Source organism: Lygodium microphyllum, unplaced genomic scaffold (genome assembly GCF_053477565.2).
Source record: "Lygodium microphyllum isolate KBCC unplaced genomic scaffold, Lygodium_microphyllum_v1.1.10 scaffold_105, whole genome shotgun sequence".
NCBI classification, from domain to species: domain Eukaryota; kingdom Viridiplantae; phylum Streptophyta; class Polypodiopsida; order Schizaeales; family Lygodiaceae; genus Lygodium; species Lygodium microphyllum.
Genome location: NW_028229588.1, coordinates 16,354 through 29,483, shown reverse-complemented (window position 1 = coordinate 29,483; position 13,130 = coordinate 16,354). Strand labels below are relative to the sequence as shown.

The 13,130-nt window shown below is 44.5% G+C and overlaps 1 protein-coding gene across 1 annotated transcript in view; it reads right to left on the bottom strand.

The window, feature by feature from the left end:
- Positions 1–11,198, bottom strand: part of LOC148008634 (uncharacterized) — a 73,110-nt gene extending 61,912 nt beyond the window's left edge. The window contains exons 1-2 of the mRNA XM_087674141.1: positions 11,152–11,198; positions 10,793–11,049 (exon numbers count right to left, since the gene is read on the bottom strand). Of these exons, the coding sequence (XP_087530267.1) occupies positions 10,793–10,972 (180 nt within the window). The 5' untranslated portion in view covers positions 10,973–11,049; positions 11,152–11,198. The remainder of the gene's footprint in view (positions 1–10,792; positions 11,050–11,151) is intronic.
- Between the last annotated feature and the right edge of the window lie 1,932 nt (positions 11,199–13,130).

Below are 13,130 nucleotides of genomic sequence, written 5' to 3'. Positions count from 1 at the left end.
AAAACGGACCGGCCGTTTCGAACCGAAACGAAAATGGCAGACCGGCGTTTCGGCATCCTACGGTCCATTTCGGGGCACTCCAACTCCCACCGCCTCCGTCGCCGCCTCCACCGCCGCCGCCTTCTCCTCCTCCTCTTCTTCTTCTTCTTCTTCCTCTTTCTCTTCCTCTTCCTCTTCCTCTTCCTCTTCCTCTTCCTCTTTCTCTTTCTCTTCCTCTTCCTCTTCCTCTTCCTCTTCCTCTTCTTCTTCTTCTTCTTCTTCAAGAGTCTAGAGACCAATACAGAGTGCTCATTGCTCACTGGACTTTGGAGTTTTGACAAATTATTCACATGACATAGATACATGTATCATTGTATCTTGATTTCACTTATGCATCTTAATTCTTGTTGTTCTTGATGTCAGCCTCCACTGTTATTGATGTCAATCTTTACTGCTCTTTAGATCATAGATGATTCATAAGTCATAAATTATAATTTATTTTGTTGCCGTAAGTTTTTAAAATTGAGTCTTAATTGTGTTAAGCTGTCGTAAGTTTCAACCATTGAGTCTTAACTCTTCAATCTTCACTCGTGAGTCATGACATTTGTAATGAATCATGATTGCAATCATATGACATGGACTCAAAAGTTTGTATGAAATTTGGGTACATGTTATTGTAGACATTGATATATTTACATATCCACATAATATTGTATTTATTTTAGTGTACAATCCGAAACGCCGTTTCCTCATTTCCAAAATTTGGCTGAAACTCCGAAACTCTAGTTTTTCCCGTTTCCGTTTCCCCTGTTTCCGAAGCTCCCTTGTATTATAATTTATACTATGCTCTATCAAAGCATTTGTACCCTCCTCTGTCAAAGCATCTATACTCTCCTATACCTTCACTTTTGTATTCTAAGTTTTAGCCAAGCAAGCATAAACTGAGTAGCTATCAACAGGGGCATCCTATCCAATATGCATTCTAATAGTCTTACCTACACTAGCCAAATCTACTTAAGGCACCTTGCCCTTTTCTATAATTTGCAAGGCATAGATCCATAGCTCCATTTTTTCACCTTCAAGTTTCTTTTCAATCTACAAGCCATAGAATGTTGTATCTACAACAATATAGGCAATCTGCACAACCATATCCTCAAGGATCTACTTCATGTCTCCTTTCTCGAAGTTCGTGGTTATAGCTTGTCTCGTTTCAGAATAGCAAATCTTCCCATCCTACTAGAAAATCAAATTCTACCTATGAGGCTCTTTAAAAGCCTCACAATCCCTCTGGTCATATTTGGTGCTATCGCACCATATGCATCACTGCACAAAGCTTTCTCTTCCCAAACTCCTGGGTGCTATAGACGGACCTATAGTCTTCACTTGTTCATCCACCCTTGACATCTTCAGCTTTAGCTCCCTCATACTTTTGATTAACTCATCCATATCCTTATCCTTGGCAAGAGCAACCAAAGAAATAGGTGGCTTAACCATAGAAACAGGTAAAGGCATAGAAGTAGCTACTAGAGAAGATAAGAAAGTAGATACAAGCGAACGTATAAGAAAGTAGATACAAGCGAATGTATAGAAAAAGAGATTGAAGTAATAGAACCAATTTACAATCTAGTGTACCACATCTGTCTCTTATTCAACATAGAAACAGTCTCCTTGGCATCCTCCCAATCTGTCTTTAGACCCATCACTTTGGTTTTATTTTCAAGTGACTTTACTATTCCATCTACAACAAATAGTCTGTTGCCTATAAAAATGGATCAATCTTCTTAGGCTCCAAAACTACCTGCTCTGTAGCGTCTAACTAACTCAATTTAAGCTCAAACTCCAATAAAGCTCAAATATGGCTAGCCCTTTGTTGAGCTTATGAACCCACTCTTGAAAAGATTGATGGGTGACCACCCCTACCTAAGTCTTCAAGAAAGTACTCTTCCTTCAAAGCTTTCTTACATTCTAACCATCCAAAATCTTGCACATAAATATCATTGATGCGTGACTTCAATACAGGAGTTACAAGTCATACAAAGTACTCACTCATCATGCAAGTAGAGACCCCAGAGAATTCCATCTTTGCTTCATACAACTCTAGATAACTCAAAATATTCCGGCCCCATCAAATAGCTTCATCTGGTTCTCTACAACCTCCCTTGCTTTGGTTGCTCCAACTTCATATTACGCATGAGACTGTAATTCAATTTGCTATTGTAAATATTGTTAATGGTGTAATTGTTGTTGTTGTTGTTGTTGTTGTATGTACATATTGAAAGCTTGTAACATCTATTTTACATCATCAAAAGCATCTCCCAATCCTACAGGTCTTGTAGATCTTGAAGGTACTATTGAATCTTCCATCTTGTCGTAGCTTGGACATAGCTTTTCACATCCGAGTTACCAAATGTCAAGGGGGTATGTGTCAAGCCACAAACCACAGGGATTCAAAAAAATAGACAAGATGGAAGGAAGAATCAAGTGAATCAAAAATACTCTGTATATTACTCTACAAAAGACTTTGTAAATTGTAGACACCCTCTTGGATCACAAACACTCTTTTGATAGCCCAAAGCATCCACCAATGGTAGGCAAGTAGAAGCTTTAAGAAAGAAACCCTATATCAAAACCTTGAGGACAACAATCCTGTCCTGAACTTGCTACTTGTTGTCGCTCTAGCTTTCTCCCCCGAACTCAGAATATGATTGTCCAAGTACTCAAATCGAGCGGAACAAACCTGATTTACAAGCTAACACAAGTAAAATTACGAGAATCGTCTCAGAATAGTCAAAAGAGCTACTTTTCGTAGATCACATTGCTTTATTGTATTTTTAGGCTTGCACGCCCTATAGCACTCAAGATAACTCCTTGCATGTGTTTTTATCCATCCAAATTTGTCATTAAGTTAATAGAACTCAATAATGAATATTCAACCTATTTTGAAGGCCAATTTTGAACCTAGAAAATCCACAAGATCACGAGGACGTATCTCATAGGCATATATCTGAAATATTTATATGGATGTCTTTTTCTTGTTTTTCCTTCATTAAATGTGTAACCACATAACACCATCGAAGTACGACACACTCTCCAACTCATTACCTCTACCTCATCCTCAAGACAAGAGAGTTCGGGGTACAATGTTCATTTACTATATAGTATGTTTGTTGTATAAGCATGTATTATTCAAATTCATTCATTCTAGATTATTTGTTGTGTTCATTGTCTCTAAGTTACCCTAACCCTACCTGTGTTTTGTTATCAATTTGTGCTTTATTTGTGTTTTTTGCGTTTAGGGCATTTCTTTATAGAACCCTATTGAATGAACACAACCTTAAAGAATGAGAAAACTGTGACAAATAACTACGTACAAGTAATGTTTCTTCAAATTCAAATGCATCAAGTGACAAATGGCTATGTTGTTGAGAGCCTACAAGATTCTCATATGTCAACTAGCAACGCCACCATTTTGGGAACATCATGAGAGTCTACCCTTTGATTTAGCCAAGGAGTGGAGTGGAGATGGAGGAGTTTACAAAGCCATTTTATGAGGATACTCCCCAACAACACCCATCTTTGTAGAGTCCAAGATGGCTATACTAGTGAGAGAATATAAGATTGTCATATGTAAATCCACACCTCCATTGCCACCATTTTGAGCACATCATGAGACTCTACCCTTTGATTTGAGACAAGGAGTCCAGTGGAGATGGAGGAGTTTAGAAAGTCATTTCTTGCAGATACTCCCCAACAACAAGGACAAAAATATGCATGCACAAAGATCTGCAGGAAAAGGTGCGAGAGATCAATTATGTGAAGACCCACAAGAAGCTAGTAAAAGTAAGAAAGGTGGTGGACAAAAGTGGTATCCAAGCTCATATGAATGGCAGTCTAAATGAGATAGGAAGCAAAGGGAGCCCTCAAAGGAGAGGATTAAAGCTGTGAGTGTGCAATGGAAGGGAAAGGAAGACGGAGAGAAGAGAAGAGCACATGAAACACAAAAGAAATAGAAGGAAAACACTGATCTGAACACTAATACAAGGCTACACACGCTCAGCCCCTATACATACAGAGGTGCATTAGCGAGGGCACTAGACTAACGGCAACAGAGAAAAATCTGACTCAAGACAACGAGTGAGAATGATGGCCGGCTGACTGATGTGAAATGAAGTGTGGAGACATGCAAGTGGCGACCTATAAATAGGTAAGTGGCATGAAATAAGCTGACTTGATGCTAACAAAGATGGCATTTCAAGTTCATGGAGTCCCATGTAGCATATCAAAGGTTAGGCTTCAATCCCATCTTGGTAGCCATGACCATTAGTGGCACAAGGGAGCAGCTCAAGAGCAAGGCCACTGCCTGAGTAAGGTGACGAAGAGCCATGGGACACGGGAGCAGCCCTCCATTGGATCCATTCTGCTTTTATTGGCTAAACTTTAAAATCATTCATATAGTTGGAGGAGAGTTTGGGGGCAAGGGGAAAGTGTGTGTGTTCTACCCTGTTTAATGTCTCTATATGTGCATATAGCCTTGATAATAGTAATATTTATAAACCAAGAACAACACTTGTGATAGCCTTTTTGCTTTATATCAAAACACACAAGAATGCTGTTAAACATTTCCATGTATCTTTCAAACTGTCGATGCTGAAAACACTGAAACCGATGAACAACTTCAGTATTGGGTGGCTGGTGGGTGGGGGGGTGGGAATGGGTGGGTGGGTGTGGGTGTGTGTGTGTTCTACCCTGTTCAATGTCTCTATATGTACAGATAACCTTGATAATAGCAATATTAATAAAGCAAGCATAACACTTGTTACAGCCTTTTTGGTGTATATCAAAACGCACAAGAATGCTGTGAAACATTTCCACGTATCTTTCAAACTGTCAATGCTGGAAACACTGAAACTGATGAACAAGTTCAATATTTCAACTATTATTGAATGCATGCAGTTTGTTTTCCAGCCCAGACTAAACAAATTCAAGCCTCCTGATTCCCAAGGCACAAGAACTTGTTAGAGAGATCACAGCCAGGCAGGTTTCAGCCTGGTGCAGTCCAGTCGGACTACATGCAGTCGGACTGCACAGTCGGACTGCCACGTGGCAGTCCGACCCTGCAGCAGGCAGTCGGGCTATTTTTGGCGCCCCATTCCAGGCAGTTTTTCGGCTATATATTGCTGACGTTTTCAGCAGTCTGGCCACTCTTCTCTGTCGCAGATTACAGACCGGTGCCGTGCAGATTTCTGTCTCTGTTCACAGATTTCAGACAGCAGACAGTGCAGACTGCAGCAGACTTCGAGGTGGACAGCAGGTCGCATCGTCGAGGTGGAGACACGCAGTCCAGCGCACTGCGCCCGTGTATATCTTTGTATTCAGCATTCTTTATACAGCAGATCTTCATTGTACACTGTCTCTTTCTCTCCCTTTTTCTCTCTGCGTTCTCTCTCTCTCAGTCCTACGCTTCCGCACCGCTGCACTCTGACATGGTATCAGAGCAGTGTTTGAGGGCTGACTGAGCGCAGAATCAACCTGAAGAGGAGTTTCCATCGCGACACAAATTTGCGTTTTTTTCGTTTAAGGGCAGACAGGAGGGCTGCGCCTTGGAACAAGGCTGAAACGAGTGTAGGCGCACAAGAAAGGAGTCCAGGTGGTGGATTTGCTGCTGTTTACTGCTGTTTGACGCGGAGAAAGTTTGGGTTTTCAACCTAAAAGTGCAGGTTTTGCTTTTTCATCGCCTCCGGCGGGTGAAGAAGCTTCGGGACGCGGAAGAGCCTTAGCAGGCTGAGTTTACTCAGTCAGAGGGGGCTGCTTTTGCGTTTGAGAAGGCATTGCAGGTGAAGATGTCTACAGAGATGGACTTGGAGTTCCAGGCAATTATGGACCGGAAGGTGCCTGTCTTACCGGCTCTTCCTACAGATCAGAAGCTCGACGGCGACAACTACCGCATTTGGCGCGTTATGATGTTGGCCATTCTTGAGTCCTATGATTTGGCGGAGTTGGTACAGGAAGATATTGACCGGCCTTCGATAAGAGATGAGTCCAAACTCTCTTCCGATGCTCGTGCGGAGTTGGCCAGGGCCCAGTCTCATTGGAACAAACTGAATGCCAAGATTCGATCCTTTCTCTTTCTATCATGCACTACAGCCGTGATCGCTCACATTGAGCACTTGACGGTGGCTCGTGAGATATGGCTGGAGCTTGATCAAATGTACAATCGGATGACCCTGATGAAGAGGGTTTCTTTGGAGGTACAGATGCGGACCTTGTCCGTCAATAAGTCTTCTTCGCTAAGGGAACACATTAACAAGCTAAGGCAACTACAGATGCAAGTTCAGAATGCGGGGAAGCCAATTTCCTCCGAAGACATGGCGATCACACTCTTGTCCCAGTTGCCGCCACGATTCGGTACATTTTACTCTGCCCTTATTGCTTCGGGGCGAGAGTCTACTCTTCGGTGGGAAGAGTTGGTTCCTATGGTCTTGGACCAAGAGGAACAGTTAAAGGGACAGAATGCTTCCAAGACGGAGGCGTTGACAGGTCAAGCCTCTCAGAAGAAGGGGAAGGACCAAAAGAAGAAGAAGGGGGATAACAAGTCCAAGAAGGACAAGGAGAAGGACAAGGACAAAGACTCCACATGCCATATTTGTGGAAAGACTGGCCATTGGAAGAAGGATTGCCCTGACAAAGACTCGAAGGACACCAAGAAGAAGGAAACCAAGGATTCTGGAGCGGTGGCTGCACCCTCATCAGCTGCATTTCTACATTTAGTTGTCATTGAGGACGCTTCACCGAATGCTTCTGATGCTGCGATGGCGGCTCCCCAATCTCGAGAGTGGATTATTGATAGTGGTGCCTCACGGCACATGACTCCTTCATCAGATGGTGTTGCCCAGCTGCGACCTTCGCGTGGGCAGGTTCTCATTGGAGACAGCTCTTCAGTTTCTATTGCAGGTCGGGGTAAGATGCAGCTTATTCCGGATGGACGAGGTAGCACCCATACCTCAGAGGTTTTGCATGTACCAGGATTGGGGTACCATCTCCTTTCAGTTCATAAGATTTGCTCCCTTGGTCTTTTGGTGGAATTTGACAGTTCTACTGTGCGAGTCCTTGATCGTGTATCGAGGAAGGTTCTATCATCTGGATATGAGGAGAACGGCATTTACAAACTGAAGTCTTCCACTGCCCTCTCTTCTCTCCTTCTTACCTCACAGTCACAGTCTGAGTTATGGCATGCTCGGTTTGGTCACCTGAACTATGACCATCTTCGGAAGGCGTCACGTGGATAGCTTGTTCGAGGGTTGCCGGATATAGTGGTGAGCCAGCAGCCATGTGTCTCCTGCATACGGGGGAAGCAGCATCGGGATGCCATTCCCCACACAGCTTCGCGGCAGTCTACTTCACCGATGGAGCTAGTATCTACGGATCTATGTGGCCCTATGAGGAATGAGTCCCTGCGTGGGAGCTCGTACTTCATGCTGATCGTGGATGACTACAGCAGGATGACATGGGCCTACTTTTTGGCACTAAAGTCAGAAGCTTTCTCGCACTTCAAGGATTGGCTTCTCTTTGAGGAGAACCGATCAGGCCAGAAGTTGAAGACCTTGCGATCCGACAAGGGAGGTGAATTTGTGTCTAATGAATTTGCTCGGTTTTGTGCAGATAGAGGAATTCACCAGGAGTTTGCCAATACCAATACTCCTCAAGAAAATGGTATTCTAGAACGGAAGAACCGCAGTGTGATCGAGATGGCGCGCACCATGATGGAGCACCGACAGACCCCTCAGGTTCTGTGGGCCGAGGCTGTGGCTACTGCAGTCCACATCCTTAATCGATCCCCTACTTCGGCCGTGGAAGGGATGACTCCATTTGAGGCTTATTTTGGGACGAAGCCAGATGTTTCTTATTTTTGGGTCTTTGGGTGTGATGCCTATGTTCACATTCCCAAGGCTCACCGTGACAAATTTGAAGCGGCTTCCCGAAAACAGGTATTTGTTGGCTACAGCTCCCAGTCCCAAGGCTACCGACTGTATGATCCCGTCAAGCGGGATGTATATACTAGCCGTGATGTACGGTTTGTGGAGGTTCCGGCTTCTTCAACGGGTGAGGAGCATCCCGTTCTTGGAGATCCAGGGGAGAGTTTGGCTCCTTCTACAGTTCCACTGGAGCCTGTGCCGTTTGATTATGATTTTGTTTCTGACAGAGAGTCTACTGTTCCACCGGATCCTTCTGAGGAGTTACCACCGGTAGACATTCCAGAGTCTTCTACTGATGGAGAACGACGAGGGGAGGTTCGGCCTCCTCCTCGTTGGGCCCGTGACACACTCCGTGATTCAGGGATCGAGGGGGTTCCTGAGGAGTGGGGACCGCAGGATGGTCCGCGGCGGTCACGGAGGCACCAGGCGCATTCTTCGGAGCTTGTTTGCTCCAATTATTGTTTGATGTCCCGAGTTATGCACGATCGAGAGCCCACCTCCGTGAAGGAGGCTTTACAGTCCGCCCCATGGAAGAAAGCTATGGAAGCTGAGTTGGAGGCTATTGAGAGGAATGGCACTTGGTCACTTGTGCCACGCCCCCCGAAGAAGAAGGTGATTGGAGTCAAGTGGGTCTTCAAGACCAAATATCTCAGTGATGGTACTTTGGATAAGCACAAGGCTCGCCTTGTTGCTAAGGGTTTTGCCCAGCGCCCAGGGATTGACTGTCATGACACCTTTGCCCCTACAGCTCGTATGGCAACCATTAGAGCTGTTCTTGCTTTGGCTGGCCATAGGAGATGGCCTGTTTATCAGCTGGATGTGAAGTCGGCCTTCCTGAATGGTGATTTGAAGGAGGAGATCTACGTTGAGCAGCCTCCTGGCTTTGGTTCTTCAGATGGGAAAGTCTACAGGTTGAAGAAGGCCCTGTATGGTCTCAAGCAGGCCCCGCGAGCTTGGAACGAGAAGATTGATTCGTTCCTCCAGACTCAGTTGGGATATCGGCGGTCCAAGGCCGATCCGCAGCTGTATGTTCACACTTCCGAGGATGGTTGTGTGCTGTTTGTATTATATGTTGATGATTTGATTGTCACAGGTGATGATGCACAGCAGGTCCAGGAGACAAAGTCAGCTTTACATCGGACGTTCGAGATGACGGATTTGGGGCTACTCCATTTCTTTTTAGGACATGAGATTTATCAGTCTCAGAGGGGGATTTTTCTCTCCCAACAGAGATATGTACAGGAGCTCTTGGTGTCTTTTGAGATGGAAGATTGTCGGGCCCTCTCTACTCCTATGGATCCGAACTGGAAGGCCACTTTCCACTCAGCTTCTCCTTTGGCGGATGCTTCCCGCTATCGACAGTTGATAGGGTACTTGATTTGGCTTCTCAACACGAGGGTTGATCTATGTTTTGCTGTTGGGCTCTTGGCAGGGTTCATGAGTGAACCTAAGACGGTGCATTGGCAAGCTGCTCAGAGGATACTTCGGTATCTGAGGGGGACGTCTGATTTGGGGATTCATTACCCCGCAGGGACAGATGGGTCAGATCTTGTACTTGCAGGTTGGAGCGACTCGTATTGGGCCGGTGACGTGGACCACAGGCGGTCTACAACAGGTTACTGCTTTACTTTGGGTGCAGGTGTTATTTCATGGAGTAGCAAGAAGCAGCCCACAGTAGCCCTTTCGTCTACTGAGGCGGAGTATCGAGCCGCATCTTCCACCACATGCGAGGTTGTGTGGCTTCGGAGATTGTTGGAGGAGCTTGGGTGCCCCCAGACTCGTCCTACATTGCTGCGATGTGACAATGAGAGTTGCATTGCCTTGGCAAGAAATCCTGTTTTTCATGCCCGGACGAAGCACATTGAGATCCAGTACCACTTCATCCGAGAAAAGCTTCTGGATGAGACCATCACTGTGGAGTATTGCAAGACAGAGGACAATATTGCGGATTTGTTTACGAAGGCGCTTCCTCAGGCTCTACTTCGGCAACATTCCAGATCCCTCAGGCTTCTGCCCTGCCCAGGCTCTGAGAGGGGGTGTTAGAGAGATCACAGCCAGGCAGGTTTCAGCCTGGTGCAGTCCAGTCGGACTGCCACGTGGCAGTCCGACCCTGCAGCAGGCAGTCGGCTGCAGACTGGCTATTTTTGGCGCCCCATTCCAAGCAGTTTTTCGGCTATATATTGCTAACGTTTTCAGCAGTCTGGCCACTCTTCTCTGTCGCAGATTACAGACCAGTGCCGTGCAGATTTCTGTCTCTGTTCACAGATTTCAGACAGCAGACAGTGCAGACTGCAGCAGACTTCGAGGTGGACAGCAGGTCGCATCGTCGAGGTGGAGACACGCAGTCCAGCGCACTGCGCCCGTGTATCTCTTTGTATTCAGCATTCTTTATACAGCAGATCTTCATTGTACACTATCTCTTTCTTTCCCTTTTTCTCTCTGCATTCTCTCTCTCTCAGTCCTACGCTTCCGCACCGCTGCACTCTGACAACTATCCCCTTCATAAACGGACAACAACTGGGTATCACTTGTAGATTATGACCCCAATTTGTAATTCGTGTTGAACATGATAATGTGAAGGACCCTATTTTCCTACTATAAGTTTCAACATGTTGTAAGTAAAGTTCCATATTGAGGGCCTTATCAAAATCACTAACAGTCATACATTTAAACTAAGCAACCCATATGAGTCCCATAAAACAAATTGACCTAGGGGTGTTACTTATATTCAATTTTTACAGACCAACATGCATGTACATTGCGGCAACACTCCTTAATTCTGGTAGATGAAACAAAGTGACTGGCAAAGCTACTTAGCATAGAGAAAAGAAGCACCTCACCTTCAGAACTCTGTACCAGTCTGGGCTTCTATGCTTCCTTGCCAAGCATGCACAAGGCCTCTGAAGAGCAGCGTGACATACTTCTGCAACTGCCGTAAGCTCTGCAACTCCTTTGACAGCAGGGTAAAGCTGTGGAATTTTTTCTAGCAACCATAAAGCTCTTTCATATTTCCCTTCCATGACATCATCACTAGCTTGGTCCAAAGCCTTTCTTGAAGCCTCCTCATGATCACCAGAGTCTGAATTGTTGTCACCCCCTTTTGAAAATAGAACATTTACTAAAATCAGAATTGATTCACTACAGCCAACAAAAACAGCTAGAAGATCTCGCTCCTGATCAAGTTAAGAAGTATTATCACCTCTAATTAACTCTTATCTGACGTCCAGTGAACCATTTCTTGTCTCTACACTATCATGATGCACTGTAGCCCTACCATTGTACCAACAATGTTAGATGGGCCTAATCATAGAAGCCACATGTTGATATCATAAAAGCCACTTACCACAATAATAGATCCCATATGCAATTCATGCCAGACACTAAAGTAAAAGTAAATCTCAAAATGGAATTCTGATGTACCAAGCAGAGTTTTCCACTGATTCAATGATAGACACTCCAAAGTTCTATTCATCTCAATAAATAATGAAACAAGAGCAAAGTTTGGCTAGATGCTGCATTCTAAACAACACATATGAATGAAATATGAATGAAGATGTAAGGTTTGGGTACTTTTAACGTTACTCTTACAGAAAGAAAAATCCATATCAAACAAATCTACTATGCGTGTCGTAGATTCATCTTTTTATTGTTGGTCAAAGAAGTAAAGGAAACGCCTTTTCAAACAACAAACGGAAAGCTACATTGAGAGAAGATAAGGGTAGCAAAAATCCTAAGAATAAAGGCAAGTGTAACAACTGTAGGAATGAAGTCATTTCATTGAATAATGTTTGAAGCTCTTGAGAACAAAGCAATTTGGGTGGGTGGTAACTCAAAGACAATGAACACTAAAGATGGATAATGAATGAATGAATATATGCAACACTAAATGCAGCAAACACACTATGCAAAGTGAATACTGGCCCCCGAACTCCTCTCTCTCTAAGACCAAGGTAGAGAGTATGAGCTAAGTGTATTGCACTTGTTAGCCTGCCTATGTTAGTCATGACAGTCAGTCATCTCCTAATTGTGAGCTCCTTTCAGCATCTGACAGAGACATAGGAGCTCTAGCAATTTTAAGTGCATTTCCTTTAGTTGTCAACTTCCTGCATGCATTCCTAGGTTAGTTTTTGCTTTTCACAATCTGTCTCTACCTGCCAAACATTGTCCTTGCCATCCAAGATTTTTTTATGTGGCCTTCCCCTATTTTTTTGCATTTCTTTTAGTGCGACCGGCATTTAAATGCTGGTCGACCAGCATTTATGGCATCTAATAGTGCAAGTTGGCCAGATTCTCGTATTGTTGGCTCTTTATAGCCTACCTCTCCCACTTACCAAACACACACTCTCTTCAGTCTTCAGTCCTTCATTTGCAAGTGCACACTCCGACACTCTGTGCTTGGTGCTACCATCATCATTGGCCTAATCTAGTGCTCACTAACCTTGTGGGCTGCTTGCATGAACTGATCAGTCCATCCCCTTTGTATCAACATTCTTCTTCACTCAATGCATTATTCCTCCTCCATCTTCTACTTCCTCCCTCTCTCTCTTTTTTTCGTAAAGGGCATGAACTTATCAGTCCATCCCCTTTGTATCAACATTCTTCTTCACTCAATGCATTATTCCTCCTTCATCTTCTACTCTCTCTCTCTCTCTCTCTCTCTCTCTCTCTCTCTCTGTGTGTTCATGTTTCTCTTCTGTTGCGCACTCTCACATGGTATCATCGCCTATGTGAGGACACAGTTTGGAGATTTCTCACTGAGGAGCACACAATCTTCCCGAGAGCAGCCTAGTCATCAAAATGCAGGTTTCAGCCTGTGTTTGCTTCAATCGCAGCCCTTATAGGAAGTTTTGTGCCCAATTGACCCTCTCTAGCAGCCAAACGACATCAACCGGAGGCCAAGCAACAAGATACAAGTGAAGGTGGCAGCCTTCTGCATCAAACGGCCCATCTTCCTCATTGTTTTGCTAAAATGTAAATTTCCGGGCAATGATGTTCATTCCCTGGAGCAGGCAGCAATCTCTTGGTGCAAATGACAACCTTCTGGTGGCAAGCAACAGCATTGTATGTGCAAGCGGCACATCTCTAAACATTGTAGCTAACTGCTTCTTGCCTTCCATGTTTCCATCAAAACGTAGATTTTTGAGTGATTGCATAATCAAAGATGTCTTACTAGTTTAT